This window comes from Mercenaria mercenaria, chromosome 12 (genome assembly GCF_021730395.1).
Source record: "Mercenaria mercenaria strain notata chromosome 12, MADL_Memer_1, whole genome shotgun sequence".
NCBI classification, from domain to species: domain Eukaryota; kingdom Metazoa; phylum Mollusca; class Bivalvia; order Venerida; family Veneridae; genus Mercenaria; species Mercenaria mercenaria.
In genome coordinates this window covers 26318041-26337106 of record NC_069372.1, presented here as the reverse complement: position 1 = coordinate 26337106, position 19066 = coordinate 26318041, and the positions used below count along the sequence as shown (strand labels likewise).

General features: G+C 33.7%; 1 protein-coding gene across 1 annotated transcript; it reads left to right on the top strand.

The window, feature by feature from the left end:
- Nucleotides 1-3241: 3241 nt before the first annotated feature.
- On the top strand, nt 3242-18356 carry LOC128547279 (hemicentin-1-like). Its single transcript, XM_053519504.1, has 13 exons — nt 3242-3482; nt 3618-3674; nt 4660-4731; nt 5385-5441; nt 7273-7392; nt 8065-8202; nt 9166-9300; nt 9572-9742; nt 10387-10572; nt 11609-11776; nt 15772-15963; nt 16274-16427; nt 18113-18356. Exons 1-13 carry the CDS (start codon nt 3476-3478, stop codon nt 18273-18275), a joined length of 1620 nt encoding a protein of 539 aa, XP_053375479.1. The 5' UTR covers nt 3242-3475; the 3' UTR covers nt 18276-18356.
- Nucleotides 18357-19066: the final 710 nt, after the last annotated feature.

The following is a 19066-nucleotide window of genomic DNA, read 5'->3' as shown; positions in this document are numbered from 1 at the left end:
CCATGTAAATATGTTTGTCAGATTTGGTACAACACTAAACCAGTCAGCATCAAACAATTCATCAGTTTTATGGGTGATATTTCTAGAAATGCACGTCTTGACACAGGGTAACTCTGTTTTCAAATAATTTTAATTCCACTTTTTAAACAAATTTAGCTTCTAATAAAAGAATCAATATTAAACATTTCACATAGATATAATAATTGAATGTTACTTTTCTGCAGTCCATTATGTATAAACTGTCAAAACGTTTACGACTAATTGACATAAACATCGAAGATTGTTCGTTATTGTACGGTACCATTGCATTTTCTGATACACCGCACACTGCCTTCGTGCTAGTGCAACCAAGGGGCTAGATGATGCCGGATGTGAGCTCCGGCGTATAAGGCTTATGGTCGGATATCGTAACGAAGCTTCTTTTGGTCATACAGCAGAGAAACGACAACAGAGCAGAAAATGTATGTCAAAAATCCTCATCGGATTATCAACTGGCACCAAGGAAAATTCTCAGCTAAATTCAAATGCAGTTCCGGTTCCCATCTCGGATGGTCCAAATTTAATCCAACCTATGAAGATAAAAACACCATATGCCGACAAGATTCCAAAATTGGAATGTTAAATCCGTCTTCATCACATTTAACAACTGCATTTTTACTCTGCAAAGTACCCTAAATACTTAAATTAAGCTCAGTTATTAAAACTGAAAACAATTTCAATTTGAAAATCAGATTCAGAATTATGTTTACCGGTATTTTGTTATCTTGTTACAATTCATTGTTCCAGTGCTAAATTTTCCATACCTGGTCTAATTCATACAACACGGGTACATAATACTTGTTGACCTGTTGACAGAAATAAATTGATATATACATATGTGGACAGATGAATTAATTTAGTAATTAAATTTAATTTTAGACCCATGCAAAATTTGCCAAAAATGTTCAATTTGTGGAGTGTTTCCGCGTTTATTATTTTGTGAAATGTAGATACATTTATTGCAATAGACAGACATATAACGAATTAAATTCGCTATTATCCATTCAAAGTGTTTCCTTGCTCCAGTTTCCAAAAATATAATTTCCAAATTTCAACTGTCAGTCTCACTGACCGACTCTGACACGTGTATCTCCAATCAGCCTTTCAAATAAATTTCTTGGACGTTATATTCATACAAATAGAAAATCTTTGATAAAAGTTCCAGTTGTTAAACCTCAAATGCCATCCTAGCAACCTCAAAAATCCGATTTTAATTTTATCAAGCCTAAAACTCCAGACCGTCACAATCGCGACGTTGATATCGGCCATCTTTATTTTGCTTTTATGCAAATGAGTCGTTTGCTTGCGTCCATGACGACAAAATTAATACGCGTAACCCCAAGTACTCTTAAAGCAGCTGTGTGAAGTTGGCTGAACAAACAACATACGCCATTAAAAAATTTTGATTGTCGTCCATTGCGCGACATAATGTCGTATGTCGTGCACTGAACGACATTCAATTTTTTTTTGTCAAAGTTCGAATGTCGTATGTTCAATGTCGTTTTCTGCACGACATTCAACATTTTTCAAATGTCGTATGTCATATGGCGTGCAATGAACGACATTCATTTTTTTTGTCAAAGTTCGAATGTCGTATGTCCAATGTCGTTTTCTGCACGACATTCAACTTTTTTCGAATGTCGTATGTCGTATGTCGTGCACTGAACGACATGCAATTTTTACGTAATACGTGCACAAATGATTCCTAGTTTTAGTATAGGGAGTCTGTTTGTTTCCAATATTGCAAAGAAATGTTCTTTTCCTAGATGTACATACAAGTTTCTGGGCCGAAAAATGTATATAATTGTTTCTATTGACTGAAATGCTTCGTTTTCGTATGTTATATCGTTCGTTAGAGTTACGCGGTAGCAAAACTCTTAACAATAACAAAATAGTCAAATGAGAATTTCAAGCGTCGAAGTCACACGGCGGTAAGTAATTTTCTCAACACAAGTTATTATTAAATCATCTACTGTTGTCTATTATAAAGTTATGCATTTATATAATGGTTTTCAGTAAATTATTTGAATATAATAAAATCTAGAAAGTAGATCCCTCGGAAGCTCTGAGAACAAGGCAAATTGTGAAAATTGCAGACTCGGTTTGATCGAGTCTGTTCATGGGCAGTAATGGAAAAGGCAACACTGCCCACGCCCCTTAGCACCGGCTTAAGCAGTATTCAATCTTCAAGAGTTGAAATCGATGACCCCGAAGGACCAGAAAATATAACAACATAAGCCTTCTAATCGTAAAGTATATTCTTTATATATAAGAAAGTAAAACATTGCCGAAATTCTGTTACAACTTGACATAAAACATATAATCCGGATTTGAACATGGCTACAAATGCGATTTTGGAAAACTAACAGGTACGAATCCAATTAGCCTTAAGAAATGCTGGTCAGAATATATTGGAGCAGTAAAAATCATTGACAAAATAAAGTGACTGTCGTAGATAAATTCCTATACGTCTAGCTTTTTACGATAGAAGAACATATTCAGTAATGTGAATTACTTTTATTTTTGCAGCAACTGAGCTACATGATGTTCTGGGGGCTTCCATGGCCAAGTTGTTAAGGTCGCCGACTTGAAATCTATTGCCCCTCACAAATGTGGGTTAAAGCTTCACTCGGAGTGTTCGATTCTTCATGTGAGGAAGTAATCCTACTGGCTTACGGAATGTCTGTGGTATTACCCAGATTCTCACTTATGATTAAATAATGCACGGAGGGGCATCTGGGGTATTCCTCCACAAGTTGCCATATGACCTATAATTATGTCGGTGCGACGTTAAATCCAACAAAACAAAAGAAAAAACCAGGATGTGCATACTACATGTATGTTTAAGGAGTATAGACTAAATACAGTCAAACTTGTTCGTTAAACTTTGCTCTTTAAGAGAGCACTTATTCGGTCCTTTTCGGATTGTTAAATAATAAATAATGTTCCATGAAGAGACCATTTGTGTTAAAAGACATTTTTTGCTTCCGTTAGTTTGCCTCATAATGCAACCCATTGCGCTGTATGTCTTTTCAGCTGTCCTTTCGATTAAATCTGGATTTTAGCAATAGCTTACATTATCTCAGTCCTGAGGTCATGTCGGTGCGCCCGTTTAAGCACTCCTTTGACGCTCTACTGAGATAGCAATTTAACCGGATCTTTATTGAACTTACGTGGCGAACTTTAGATAAGAATACAAAGACACATTGTTAGTTAGCTTACGTGGATGTGTAGATGCGGTACAAACTATATATAAACCGTAAAAATTTCAGAAATCTACAAGGTTAAATTTCCATTTATGTATAAGTATCATAACAGTAGTCAAAACTACAAAATACACGAGTCACATTATTTTTAACCAACGTTTCGGCTACATTAGCCTTCTTCAGGGTTCATAATACCTACGACTGGATCTGTAGTTGAGAGTACTTCCGCTATGAGTGGTAAGTAAAACAGATGTTCTTCTTGCGAATCACTTTTCATTTAACATTCAACATTCAAGTTTCTTTTTATAACAAATTCAATTTAATTTGTCGACCAATTCTTCGTGTTATTTTATCTTTTTGTTTTTATTTCAGGTCGCCATAGCAATTGTTTCTACGTAACCTTAGTGCTTACTTTTCCTGTTTTTGCAAGTAGGTATCATTAAACTATCACATATTATTTTTTGAAGAAAAAGGATTTGTTATAGCAAGAGAGAGGGAATCATAATTCAGAATCTCTATTTATTTCATCTGTCATATGGTTATTATTTAGAAGTTGTTATTAGAATCGATAGAAAACGGAAACATAATAAACAGTGTAAAGATAAATGCAATAAATCAAGTGAACGTGTATGCAAAATCGAATCGAATAAGTTAACTGAATTAAAACAGTGACTTCATGTTTTATCTTTAATATTTTCTTAATAAGACAAGACAGTAAACCTTCCCTTACCTTACACCTTCCCAAACGATTGGCCTAAAATTAGACCTTCGGGTACGAAGGGCTTTACCTCAAGGCATCGTAAGAATGTGGTACATATCTTTTTAAAATGAATGTAGAAAGTGTATATACAAACTTCATTTCAAAAAATGTGTTTAATAAACTGTTTGTCTTTAGTACACATAACAAAAGCGTATGTTTTGTCCAGTCATATACATTTACTTTTTGTACGGTACCTGAAACGCATCTTTCCTCTGAACTGGGACTTGTTCAATCTCTAAAACATGACTTTTCATTTATATATTTATATAGACGATTTGAATATAAAACAGTCCTCAAATTATATAAAAATGCCCAGGGTAAATCAGCGATCAAATAGAAAAATGCTCATGATTTGTTTATTATTTGTGAAACAAACGACGCAAGTCCGGGTGCTATCAGCACAAGAATGTCGTGTGAAATGCATGTATTTGTATAATTTGGAACAATTAAGATACAATTAAAGCATATCAGACTAGCCAGTTTCTAGTAAATGCAGCTTTTGCTAACAGATAGCCAATAAATTGTGCCGGATATGTCATGTTTTAGTTTTGTTATATCATTTGAATCATTTTACATAGCAGACAGAGTGTTCCCCTGATGCTGAATGTCAGTATGAATTCAGTTGACATTTGTGTATTTGTCTTTAATATCAAGGTGGATTTATGCTGAACAATGACGCCACTGTACAATCAGGAAATCAAACGCAAATCGGGACAAAAGCTACAGGTACTTGAAAAATTCATTACCTAACTGGATTTTGAATAAAAACAAAAGTAAATATATGATAGGCCACAACGTTCTTCAAGAACGCAGCTTCCTTAAACAGTGTGTGTATGAATACGCACAAATGAAAACATACAACGAAAACAAAAAGAAAAAATAAATGTAACGATCGATGGTAAATCTTCTACAAGGGAGTTTTAACTTGTGAATGGGGCATTTTCATCCCGATCATGGTAAGGACTGTAAAGAAACGAACACTGGGTCATAAACATCCCTTGTGCATGTCGTAGGAGCACATGATATGATATAAAGAAGTTAAAAATGCGTCTGAAAATATATAACAAACGAAATCCTAACGTGCCTTATATACCTGTACTCAGTGCCCTTTAAAGAAACAAACGAGAAAAAAGCCATTTAGGGTTTGTGAAATTTGTCAGAAACTGTCTAAGCTGACATTTTTGTCAATGGCGGAAACCAGATATGTGGTGTATCTCAAAACCGTCGGTTTATTATCCATTTTTATGATTATTTTCCCCGTCTTAATTTTATGGACCAGATGATGTACTTTTAAAATGAAAATCCACAAAGTAAAAGGTAATTAGTAACCTTTCCCATTATTAAATAGATCTATTTAATGTAGTCTTTATTTTCTCCAGGAATAACATTATTACCTACAACTGAATCTGTAGCTGAAAGTACTACCGCTATGAGAGGTAAGTAAAACAGATGCAACTTATTTTTCTTTAAACATTAAAGTTATATATATATAGTATATATCAGTATATATATGAGCATTCTGACTGTTTTGCAATTTGTTCTGTGTGATGTTCAACGTTATGACTTATTCTGCGAGTAGGGATATTCTGCACACATTATTTGCATATTCTCATATTCGGTGATTTTGTATCAAACACTTTGAGTGACTTTGTATGTTAACCACTTCATTCAAAACAGGAAATATATTTACTAAGCAGTAAACCATAATATTTAATATATAACATCCCTCCTTACCGTGTTTAAACTCTTCATCAGAATTTGACTGAACCTGGTAATAAATTACCATGAAATAATAACATTTGCTATTTCAGAGCTTCCTTAAAAAGCATAAAATAAATTAAATTTTAATGATCTCAAGTAGTATAAGGTTCTTTAACACTGTTCTGTACAGTACAGAGATATATTTAGACGAGTACCCTGCTGAGAAAACGATACTGGACGAGCCGCTAGCCGAGTCCAACATGGTTTTCCCAGCTTCAAATATATCTCGTATTATACAGTACAATGTGTTACAACCTTTTTTCATTCTATATTTTTTTTTATTTTAGTTTAAAATAAAAATGATTCACTGAATAAATTCAGTCTTCATATATTCACAGAAAGTATTTCTGCAATCAAACTTTGATATAGAGCTCCTATTTCACCCGATTTACATTCGGAACATTTTCACGCGTCTTGGGCTTTATCGTATGTTTAACATGAGACTGTTGAACCGTCCAAATACGGAAAAATACAGGATTTTTGTACGCACCTGCGTCAAATACGGTGATATATTATACGGTCACGTGTTGCAAAATAAAAGAAAAATATCGTTCACGATTGGATAAATGAAATAAATGTAGAATAACAATTTGTATTTTAGTTCAGATGCGAAGGAATTATATAATTATATGATCGTAACTACAGACAATGGCTTTATTCAGGAGACTATCATTGTTTGGCGTTACCTGGTATATCATTTCGGATATAGGACGATATGATGGTTATTATCTATTCTTGACAATATCAAATATTTGTCCGTTTTGTGTGGTTGTACTTTCAAGTGCGCCGCTTAATTGTTACGTATTTAAGTGGTTTTATTGCATAATAACACGCGCCTAATTTTAGGCTCCTTTATTAAAAAGGAAAAACAAATCGTGTCGTTTTAGAATACTGATTCAGGCACAGGTAAATTTCAAAGAAGTACACTGGGAAATCATCCTTGCAATTTCCCTGTAAATCTATTATGACCGCGGCCATTTTAACTGCTTAAGGATTTTCATATAATTTATGACTGGATGAGAAGACTTAATAATGATGCTTCTATCTTTTTGTTATAATAATAATTTTAATTATTCTATTATTCTTAATCAGGCAAGTACTGTTAATACTTCTGTTTCAAATATGATTGGAGAGAACCCTTTTTATTGATAATCAGTCTCAGCAATTCGCCCCCTTCATACTTTGCCAACACTATATTTGAGATCATATAAATTGAACTATTTTGTAGCAATTGCGGTATCAAACAAAAAAAACTGTATGTATTGGTTTTATTGCTATTTTCATTGTACAAAATTATAAAATAATTTTTTGAATGAGACACCATCACGTACGTTTTATATTGCCACAATAACAAATAAAGTTATTCTTACAAACTCTTCAAATACTTGTCGGGAAATCTGTAAGTAGCGGCAAGGGGATGACAACATCTTGCCTTCTCCAGCATTTAGGTCATACATACAGAGTACAAAGACGTTCATCCATCAAATGTGTTATATTTGATTTTAGTCTGTCAAGATACGGTCGACAGTTGCAGTATGTATGGACGGACAGCTTGTACACAAAAGGTCTACGAACCCTGGGCTAAGGCACACTGTGCTATGTACTGCGGATTTTGTACCCCACCAGGTGAATACCGTAAACATTATTACGAGTGTTTACAGACATACTTAGACTTTCTAAGAAGAAAGTTTCCGATCCATTTTTTGTAGTGTGAACGTGAATATTGACCTTTCTTAAACTTTATTTTAATAACGACTTTATTGTTTTTCGAACCTTTAGCTTTCAAGCATTGATTTATCAAGCATTGATTTACTTAATATACGTCCTTTTCTGTTCATAGAATATTTTCTAGATATTTGGAATATTTACTACGTAAAGTCAACCGCTAATATCAAAAAAAATTAAAGCATGCACATTCTTATGTGGAATCAAAATATGTTTCATCATTGTGACAAACATTGATAATCATTACGAATACCATTTGTTCGTCATTGGTGATCTTAATCAATATACCAAATTATACTGCTGGAATGATATTTTACTCTTCTAACCACTTGTCCGATAATATCTATAGTTTTACAACGTTAGATAATATTTCCTTTTAAAGTTTCTGCTTAAAATGTTGCCAAATGTAATATTACTGTTTTGTTTTCAATACTTTAGAAAATTTAGTTGTATCCCTGGATGTCGTTAAGTATGCTTCCTATTTTCCACGTACCGATATTAGAAGCAGCCAGAATGGAGACGAAATTTCTTATAAACGAAATATAAGGAAGACATAAATGGTTATCGTTTCAGTGCCTGTCACTAGTTTATGTGAGAACAAAATTGCTAACTGTGAGGAATACGACTCTGGAAATTTATGCACGGATGCCTCGTATTATTCGTGGGCATACGAGAATTGCAGAGGATACTGCAAGTTTGGCATCTGCAATGGTTAGCCTTTATCACCGTTTTCTAACACATATATTTCGATTGTCTATTATTGCAACATCGTTTGATTTTTCTGCCGTCTACTCATTATGTGGAAATACACATTCACACTAAAGCGGCTAAATTCGAGTTAATAGTACTCAAACGAAAATGCGCTGCACAGAATCATTTAAAGTAGTCCCGCTCGTTTGAAACAAATATTACCCAACAATGAAAAGATGTATTAGGCCATTTTTGTTTACAAAACATCAATGCAACTAATGGAATTCAGAAAGTAAAAGAGAAAACGTCTTGAGCTTGATTGCTTTGTAAGACCACCTTAAAATAGTAACCCTCTTGTACTTTTCACAATTCGATCGTACTTTTGATGACATTTTGGTTTATAGAATTTTTCCACCATGCAGTTTTTTATAATACTTTTTATAGTTGTAGAGAATCCTTTTTTCAATCATGTTATAAAATAAAATGTATATAGGTTCTTATGCTTTTTTTTTCACAATTTGCTGAAATGCAATAGGGGCCGTTATATTGTATCTTATTTCATATTATTTTATAAAAATATTTTACATTAGAACCTACACATCGTTAAAGGATTAACCTCAAGAAAAAACAGCTTACTTAGAGACAGAAAACTGCCTAATACGCATGGCATGATATATTTCAGGCAACATTTATGCTACCTGTGTTACGGTTTCTAGACATTATTTAAGATTTTTCTAACAAATATCGTTACACCGTCACTTCCGGTTTAATCAACCGTGTAGCACTACCTTAAATTCTTACAGTTTCAGTTGTACGCATTTCAAGGGGACTAACTAATTTTTGTAAAAAAACAGATATTTACTAATTATCACGAATCCCGCCACCGAGACGTGATTCATGCTTGTTTCACTTATATTTTAGTTTCAAAATAGAAAATTCATAGTGAGATGAGAATGAATTTAAACAGCGAAGTATGTTTTACAGACACAGACACGAACACTGCGTGTGAAGATAGAAATGGCACAGATTGTAAGCAGCTTAATGCGACGGTTAATATATGTGATGATATTCCACAAGCTAAAACTACATGCAAAAAATATTGCGATCTATGTAACGCCAGTAAGTGCGAATTAAAAGAATTATAATTCAAATGTGTTGAATAAAATGAATACTTGATAATCATTCTGTCTCAAATTGAACCAGTTTCAATCAACTTCGGTACAATACACTATCTGATACATAAAGTTATAATTATGGTTGTGTGCTCTTTTATAAAAGTCATCGCTAACGTGCGTTTAGAATTTAGAATGATTCGTTTAAATAATGAAAGTCAATATACTCACAGTCTTTTAAAGTCTTAGTTTTATTTAAAAATTCTATTCATGTTTAGCTGACGGGGCTTGGTGTCATTGGGGTACATGGTCGGCCTGCGATGTCACTTGTGGAAATGGCACTAAATCAAGATCAAGACAATGTGCTTGTAATGCTCCAGCTAATGGAGGGTCCAAGTGTCCTGGTGATGCCAAAATGACCATGGAGTGTCCTGTCATATCATGTCCTGGTACATTATGAATGTTTTGCTTAAAGTTTAAATTATATGTTAACTTTCACTGTTGGGGCGGCCTCCGTGGCCGAATGGTTAAGGTCGCTGACTTTCAATCAGTTGTGCTGCACTTTGTATATGAAACCTCGCTCAGGACGTAGAAAGTTTTAAAGTGAGGACACCATCCAGCTGGCTTGAGGAATGTTGCTGGTTCTACCCAGGCATCCGCCATCGCATTAAATATTGCCTGATGGGGCACCTAGGATCTTCCTCCTCCGTCAAAAGGTGGAAAGTCGCCGTATGACCTATGATAATGTGTCAGTGTGACGTTTAAAAACTAAAACTGACGTGTGCAGAAAAGAACTCTAATATACATAAGAAGCCTCCATGGCCGAGTACTTCGAATCACTTGCCCCTCACCGATGTATGTTCGAGCCTCACACGGGTCGTTGAATTCTTCATATGAGGAAGCCATCCAGCTGGCTTTCGGAAGGTCGGTGGTTCTACCCAGGTGCTCGATGAAATAACGCAAGGATGGACAGGTGTGGTCTTCCTCCAACATTAAAGCTTTGAAAGTCGCCGTATGACCTAAGTGTCGACAACAACCAAACAAATAATTAATACACATACATTCTAGTGAATTATTTATAAACTCCTTTTAGCACATTCTGCTACAGTTGATGGAAGCTGGTCGAGTTGGTCTTCATGGGAAGGCTGCAGCGTTACTTGTGGAATAGGTCTACAAAGGAGAGACAGGACATGTTCTAACCCTTACCCTGGACTGGGTGGAAATCCATGCCTTGGTGATACTAGCGAAGACCGCATTTGCTTTAATAAAGCATGCGCCGGTATGTCATTCAACAACTTAACGTCTATGATTTTTTAATTATTTCCTCATGAGTAGATTTCAGTAAAAATTAAAAATATGTACTACATGCACAATATACCTTGTGTCGGCATAAAAAGAAATTGATGAGGTATTACTATTATTTGCCACAAAAATATCTTAATGGTTTTCTGATTCTGCACAGTTTTTTGTTGTGATTTTTTCCAAATGTTAACACTTTCTATTAAAATTAGACGCAATATTAAATAATACGTCACAGTAAAAATAAGCTAAGGTAAATTCATTGAAGCATGAAGTTACAATTTGAATAAAGATTCTTGTGGAGAGTAAATTCCTAATAACTCCAGTACACAGAGAATTAATGGAAATGACGTAATTCTCATGTTCAACTCTATTAGGTTACGATAATGATTACGCATCCGTTAATATGAACGTGAAAATGTCATATCAGGTGTGTGACGTCACTACATACATCATGTTAATTGGTATGGTGACGTTCAAGGCTACATTAACGTCTATACTAGTAATTATTTTCAATCAATATAAATAAAACTTGTGTCAGTCAAAATTATATTGTAACAGTTATTAAATTTAATATGTACTCGTCGTTTTGCGGACTAACAGTGCGCCCCCTAGAGTCGCCGTTGTGCTCATACTGATTTCTTGATACAGTTGGAATAACCTATAAAAGCTACACTCGCGACATAGTTACCCTAGCAAAGTAAGTCCACCTTCTTGCTCTTGATGGGTATGAGCCTAGCCGCAAAATGATTTAATGCCCTGTCAATGACACTACTTTCCACAAAGCTCCAAGCTCTAGGCTGTACTAATCACGTGACTTTAGGGCTACAATATCGTATCTGTCGTGGCTCTGATTGTCATTGTTGTTACGTTTTATTTAATTAAATGGTGTGCCTATTTTGTATAGACAAATTTCAGCATTTGACAGTGGTAACTGAGGATTTAGAAGACTTAGAAAAACTGTGAGGCATGCTTGTATCGTATTGTTCACAATGTGAATCTCGTGTGTCATTCAGACGGCGGGTGGTCTTCTTGGTCAGACTGGAGCACGTGTTCTGCCACATGCCTTGGAGGATTATCAAAAAGGACCAGACTTTGTAACAATCCAGCGCCATCAACATTCGGTCATGATTGTATAGGAAACAACGAGGTTAGCAAGATCTGCAACACTGTTCCCTGCCGAGGTACTGTATCATAAGAAATATACAAAATGTGTAAGAATCTCGGATAGGATCATTTTGGGGATAATTTACATCTGTAAAAAGATGTTTTAGTAGCATAGAATTCAGTCAAGCAAAAAAGTAGCAAACTTCGTTAGACTAAGTCTGTTCATGAAAGTATTGGAAGGTGTAACACCTGAAGACGAAGCTTTACTTCAAACACATAACACCAGAGTAAAGTTTTTTCAACAACAAAATTTGCAGAAATATCAAAAATATATAATAGTATTGGTTCCATATATTATTGATGAGAGGGGATGATTATGTGCAACATCTCTGGTGCCTCTAGTGCTGGCTTAAGCGAACTCTTTCTTAATATAAGATTGATTATAATACTGCAAAATTTCTAGGATTTTCATTGGTTAACTTGAACGTTATATCAAACCGTGTACCCCGTGAGCGAATTTCCCCTTCAGCTGGCCCCTCTACACTGACGGTGTATACGGAAAGTGAATATCGATTTTGATTGGCCGTTGCGCGAGGCCATTTTCCAGCTTATATTAGAAACAAGCTGGCGGACGTCTCTCGATTCGAAAATTAACTCAATAATTACCCTTCTTTGAGATTGTTTCATAATAATCATATCAATCATGGAGTTATTCTGTACCTTAAATAAAGTTTATTTTCTGAAAAGATCGTCATTTTGTAGTTATTTATAGAAGACAAAGGAGTAGGAGTCATGTTTGTCTTGTCAATAATTGCAATATTCACCAATTGATTTTAAGATACACTGAAGCTTGTGTACAACGGGAACTTAAACGACTGGTCACTGTAGATAAGTCTGTTTAGTCTGCATCAACTTATTAAATAAACAAAATGAATTACTCTCATTACACATTCAAATAACTAAATGGTATCACTTCATAGATTCATTTCTAATAAACAATAACAATACAGTCTGATAGCTTGAGTAAGCAAATTTCATTGGAGTAATAAACATTGACGACATCAAAAAAAAAAATTAAAAAATGAATATAACAGCAAAAAAATTAAATTCAACAGGAGTTTTCTTTAAAAACAAATTTACAATACAAAATAAATTCAACAGAAGAGTGGCCAAACCAGCACTTGCCGCTTAGTTTAGTCCAACACATCTGACGCAATCCTATGAAATATTGAGGTAATTTTTTTCGTATGGGCAATATCCCCACTCTCGTCAAACACTCAAAAGACCAAAATAGTAGAAACAATTTCTGATGAAATTTTCATCGCTGTCGACGCTTTGCATGCTATAGATTCAAATGCCACTTAGGCCTATGTCACGAATTGGCCATAAATTCGAATAAAACTTACATCGAAAGTGGATTCAATTCCTCAATGATTTATGTAAAAATTATCAAATAATATCCAAAATTACAAATTTTCTGGTGATTTAAACCTATGTATGTACTGTACACGATTAACGCTTAACGTGTCTACACGCCAATATCGCGCAAATGATAAAACAAATAACATTCAATACTCGTATTACTTCTTTATTTGTTTCAAGTATTTCACATGAGTATTGTACCTCAATAAATTTATCTGAAAGATCGATTTTTAGTTATTTATAAACAAGAGTAGGAGTCATTTTGTCTTGTCATAATTGAATATTCAAATTATTAAGATACACTGAAGTTTGTACAACGAACTAACGATGTCACTTAATAGTCTGTTAGTCTGCATCAACTTATTAAATAAACAATAATATCATCATTATCATTTAGAACCTTCATAATAACTAAAATAGCTGTGTAGTATATCATAATAATTAGTAAAACGAATGAAACTTTCAACAATTATATCTCAGAGTAATGAACAGCATTCGCTTATTAATCAAATCTGAATGAATCATCAACATGAAAATTCCGCATCTCGAACACCAGACTTAAAAAATTGTTAATTTTCATGATCGGATATAACAACGTTCCTATTTACTCAAACTATATCAGCAATTTCTGAAATATGTGTAATTAATGAAAGTAAAGCAATTAGCCCAATGTACAATAAAATGAAGTGACAATAATACTGATTCATTCTTATTTCAATTTCAATTATAGATTACAACTATTTTTCTCAGAAATGTCTAAGTAAAGATTAAAGTCTGTCACTGGATATTACTTTGACCATTGACATGACCGCACTATTAGTAGCACGTTACAGTTATATGAAGCAATAAGTCTTTCATTAAAATGTTTCTTTTAATAAATTCAATTTCTGGAATAGAATTTTCAATCTAATCACAAAGTCAAAGCAATAAATATATTTGATGACAATACTTAGTATTAGTAATGACTTAGCAGGACTTTTGTCATATGACACAGTGAATTTAACAGCATTACTGTCCTGTAAGTGACTTCATAAAATACATTTATTAAATCCAAATTATGACCGACTGTAGTTGAAATACCAAAAGACAAGAGTTTTTACCATGGTGTATTTATGAAACCATTATTGTCTTACTGATCGTAATGTTTGCTCGGTGTCAGTGTTTAGGTTGTATCTAGTGAAAAATGTTACATTCCATATGTGTGAAAGGTGCCATATTTCTGTGAATAGGTTATTCTTTGGCAGTGATTGGCCAGAAGGTATCATCATCATTGGCTATACATACCTGCCATTAAATGTAAAAAGAATATTTTATTTCAAAGACTACACAAAGTGTATTTTTCCAAAATTACTTTTAAATGCAACTGAAGTGCATAGATATTCTAAAATAATAATCAAAGTTTAGAGGGATAGGTATCAACCTTTAGTTTATTTTGAACCTTGTATTTGTCAAATTTTCTCGACATAACATTTAACAACAACAGCACAAATGGTACGCTTTTTATTAATGACAGAAATCTATTATGAGCAGCACCATTTTACACAAATAATGGTCAGACGAACGAATCACCTTATCATCTAAATTAATTTTAATTATAGTAACATATTTTCACAAAATAAAACAAAAGTCATCAATAAATTTGTTATCAGAAGGCTAGAAACCCCCAATAGGTCAAGCAGAAATACCTACATTTCTCTTATGATTCCTGGATTCTGTTTCTGAAATGATTTCTGGTTCAAGTTCAATGCAGCTACAGCAAGTTGGATAACATCATCTGATTGCACTTAGATAATCTGACATCTAACATTTGATTTTTTCCTAGATTTCCACGTTATATGCACATCATGACATATTCATTCTACTTCTTTTATGTTTCAGCGCTTTTAGACGATTATTTTATTGATGAAAAGAGCGCTGAAAAATCTGGTAAATAATAATGTTAAAAATACGCGTGACCCGAGGCTGAACAGCTGAGATTCAACGAATATGCAAGTTTTACTACAGTAATCATTTACTACATAAGTACAGAACAAGTTCTTACTCTAGAAACACGAAACTAGCTCGAAAATTTACTTAAAACATCTATAATTCCGTTTGTATGTCCAATTTCTTCCGCAACCATTATTTTCGTATATTTCCGCGTCTCTAACGGAAACGTATGAAAAAACAAGGCGTGGAATGAGGCAGCAAGTGGTGAATTGAACAAAATAGTAATATTTGTCAATCTAAGGAAAATCGTTGCTATTGAGACCAAATACGCAAATTTGCAGTATTATAAATTCGTTATAAAGGTTTCTGACAGGATATACGGTTGGCATATAGCCTGCTAAGATTTATATAACCCTCGACTGTCGATTACAAACCACAGTTAGGCTATAATCCCACCGTATATCCCGTCAAAAACCTTTATAACTAATAATAGCCACCATGATTTCGACGGACCAAACAAAATTAAAATGTCACTGGATTAACTGATGGGGTGACGTTATTTGAAAGCATAGAACGCAACCAGGCAAAACAAAAGCGGATACAGTTTGGGTTGGTACTAGAATTGTAACTCAGTGTTCTTTTTTTGGTATTTTCCACATCTGCTGTATACGTACGTACATATTGATATTAATATCAAGGCACGTTTTCGATATTTGTACAGAACTTGTAAATGTTGGAAATGGCCAATGGACCACATGGTCAAATGTTGGAAATGGCCAATGGACCATATGGTCCAGCTGGTCAGCATGCGACTTCTATTGTGTAAAGGAAAGGACAAGACATTGTACAGGTCGCTACTGCAGTGAGATTTCGGAGATTAAAGAAAATTGTGATTTGCGAACTTGTTCACTAGGTATATAATTTGTTTGTATTCACGAATTTAATTTACACTTTTAACATTTTATAACAAGCAGATTAAAGTGTGTATATGTAATATGGACGACATAATGTAATGCATTGCCGCTAAGTTCAGTTCACTCTTGTTAAACCTCCGGTTGACTTGAACGATCTGATCTACTAACACATATATGAAACAAAGGTCCAGAATCTGTATTAAAATAAATGTAATTGAATTCATTGTTTTTTATATTGTGCAAAAGTTAGTGAAAAGGTATAGGCTAAAATGAACGTTTAATTTTCAAGCATGATTTGTTTTACAACAGACCTACGGGTACGTCTGGCCGGAGAAAATACTGTTAACAGAGGACGTGTGGAAGTGTCTTACGATGGCGTTAACTGGGGGACTGTGTGTGGTGGATCTTTCAACCGGAATAACAATGGCGCAAAAGTAGTGTGCAATATGTTAGGATACTCAACGTAAATATGATCAAAACATTTTTTTCCATTTAAACTACAACTGTTTCATCAGACATTTCAGTTTTTACAGCTCGAAAATATCGCGTAGGGCCTCAATTTTCTAAATATGTATATATACTTTTCTTCATCTCCTTATAAAACTGAAATATTTGATACCTAAAATGACCATCTAAAATTATCTGAAGCAAAATGAAAAACTCCTGCATTAAGAGTTTTCCAATGCTTTTGCGATTTCACCAATTATAGTTCATACCAAAAGTCTCTACAGATAAACATATTCAATAGAATTCAGTGTAAGTTTAGTCTACTTTTAATACTTTGATAGAGACTATATTGAAATTCATTTTGTCTTTTAGTAAATTCAAGTCCAAGACTAGCAAATAGTTTAAATAACTTATAAAAATTCCGTGTGAAAGCAAACTATATTGTCTTTATCATGAATTTATCAAATCTATACCAAATATTAACATGAAAAAAGTCGTTTAAGATTTCATAATTATAAAGAAACTTGTGCAGCATTTAACATCAATATTTTCCACCAAAAATGCTCTCGTGCCAGGTAATATTGTTATTATAATTGATTGTCTTAATATGATCCTTAATGTGAGACCACACAGAAAATCGTTTTAATGTATTTCCAGCGTAACTCTATTTCATGCTTGGAACAGTAACGAACGAAATCTCAGACATATTTTAATCATAAGAATTACATTTGATGACTGCAGATTGTGTTACCCTATTTGCAACAAAATACCCCTTCAAAATATTTCGAAATCAGAAAACTATTTGAAACACTTTTAAATCAATGAAATGAAATGATAATTATAACAACATTCTAGAATGATTGTAACATAATTATATGTAATACAAGTTTACTACAGTAATCTTTGTTATATTGTGCATTGTCTTGTGACTCGAATAATATCAAGTTTTCTTTACATAATTTATTCCCACTGTTACATATTAAGAAGTACCTTTAGCTGAAAAGTCGAAATTTAAATATTTGCAGAATCGATTCTTTTAAGTCCGAACATTTCTTGAATGAAATTGATGCATTTTTTTTTATTTTGATACAACTAAACTTTCTGACAGCTGCTTTTATAAGCCATGGAAAAAAGTGTATGTGGTATGTCGATGACAAAGAGTTTAAAAAAAATATAGGTCATATTTTGTCTGTCTGATTAGTCATTAGGAAAATGTCTTATGTAGTTGTTTTTTTTTTTATATTTCTGACTTCTACTTTTTTGTTGTCTCAGTTAATTTGTTAATTCAGAGCTGTTCCCCTTAACTCCTCTTGTGTGGCTGAATCTCTATATCATAGAATTGGAATACAGATAAGCGTGAACATATTCTTTGATACACTTGCAAGCTACCTTAGAAAAAGGATAATCATTTAGAACTATATTTTGATATCAACAGTCTGACAGTTACAATTTCAAAGACCTTAACAAATCATTTTTTGTATCATTTTCAGGTATATAACTGTAAAGTTAACGGACATGAATTCAATAAATATTACAACTGTATACTTTTGCCTTATGATGTTTATTATTTCTACATTAAGCATGTTATCTAGGTGAAGGAAATGTTCGCACACTTATACTTTTCTTTAGATTTTATCGTATTAAAAGCATTTATAAATCGATTAAACAGTTTGTGATACTACACACCTACCTATTTTACAGATCACGCGCTTTCTCTTATATTGTAAATGGAGGCAGTGGACCAATCCACCTTGAAAACGTCGCATGTACTGGCTCAGAAGGCAGTTTGCTATTTTGTAAACATCATCGCTGGAATACTCGAAACTGTGACCATTCAAAGGATGTAGGAGTCATCTGTGTATGAAAGAAAAGCCGAAAAGTCAAACTTTGATTTTCGTATACATCGTACATTTTACATTGTACATTACTGAAATAAAAGATCCATTAAAATATAACGGTAGGCATTTCCTTTCTCAATGGAACAAGTTTGAATCCCTCATCGCCAGCGGCTTATCTTTCACTATAAATGTTCTGTTCAGCTATGCAGCGAGTTATGTTTTATAACTGCTGTTGGGCTGTAGTCAAGAGTTATGCGTGGTGTAAGTTCATAATTAGCTAGATTATCCTTAACAACATGGGTTGTATTTCAGTTCATTCTCAAGGAAGAAAAGCTATGTAATGTAATTTTGCTATAGGAAACCAAAGTTTGTAAATCATTGTGCGGGTAATACTGTAGCCTGGCTCCCTGGCTGCATGGTTATTTTTGTTATATAAATACTGCAAGCAAAATAAGAAAATCTTAAATCCTCTAAAATAGCACATTTTACCTGATGGCTGAACCATACAGCCTGGTGAAAGTTGGACAATGTAACCCTAGATTACCCTTGTAAACTGTTAACTACTGAGAACCATATCAATTGAAATCCTACCTGATGACAAGTTCTCCTTACCAATTTGTTAAGAGTCATTTGAGAAAACATCCAAGATGTTGTTATTTTCTGGAAAAGTATGATATTGAGCCCATTCATGATTCAGCAGTTTAATAATAAATCAATCTGACTAAAGTACATATCCTATTACGCTACGCATAGGATCTGACAACGAGCTATTGATAGCCTCGTTCTGACGACCCTTCCGCTAGCCAATCTAAACCTA

Excerpts from the sequence above, each read along its gene's own strand:
- LOC128547279 (XM_053519504.1), top strand. Across the intron at positions 8,203-9,165 it reads CAAGTTTGGCATCTGCAATG|ACACAGACACGAACACTGCG; the intron begins GTTAGCCTTTAT and ends TATGTTTTACAG. Across the intron at positions 9,743-10,386 it reads TCCTGTCATATCATGTCCTG|CACATTCTGCTACAGTTGAT; the intron begins GTACATTATGAA and ends AACTCCTTTTAG.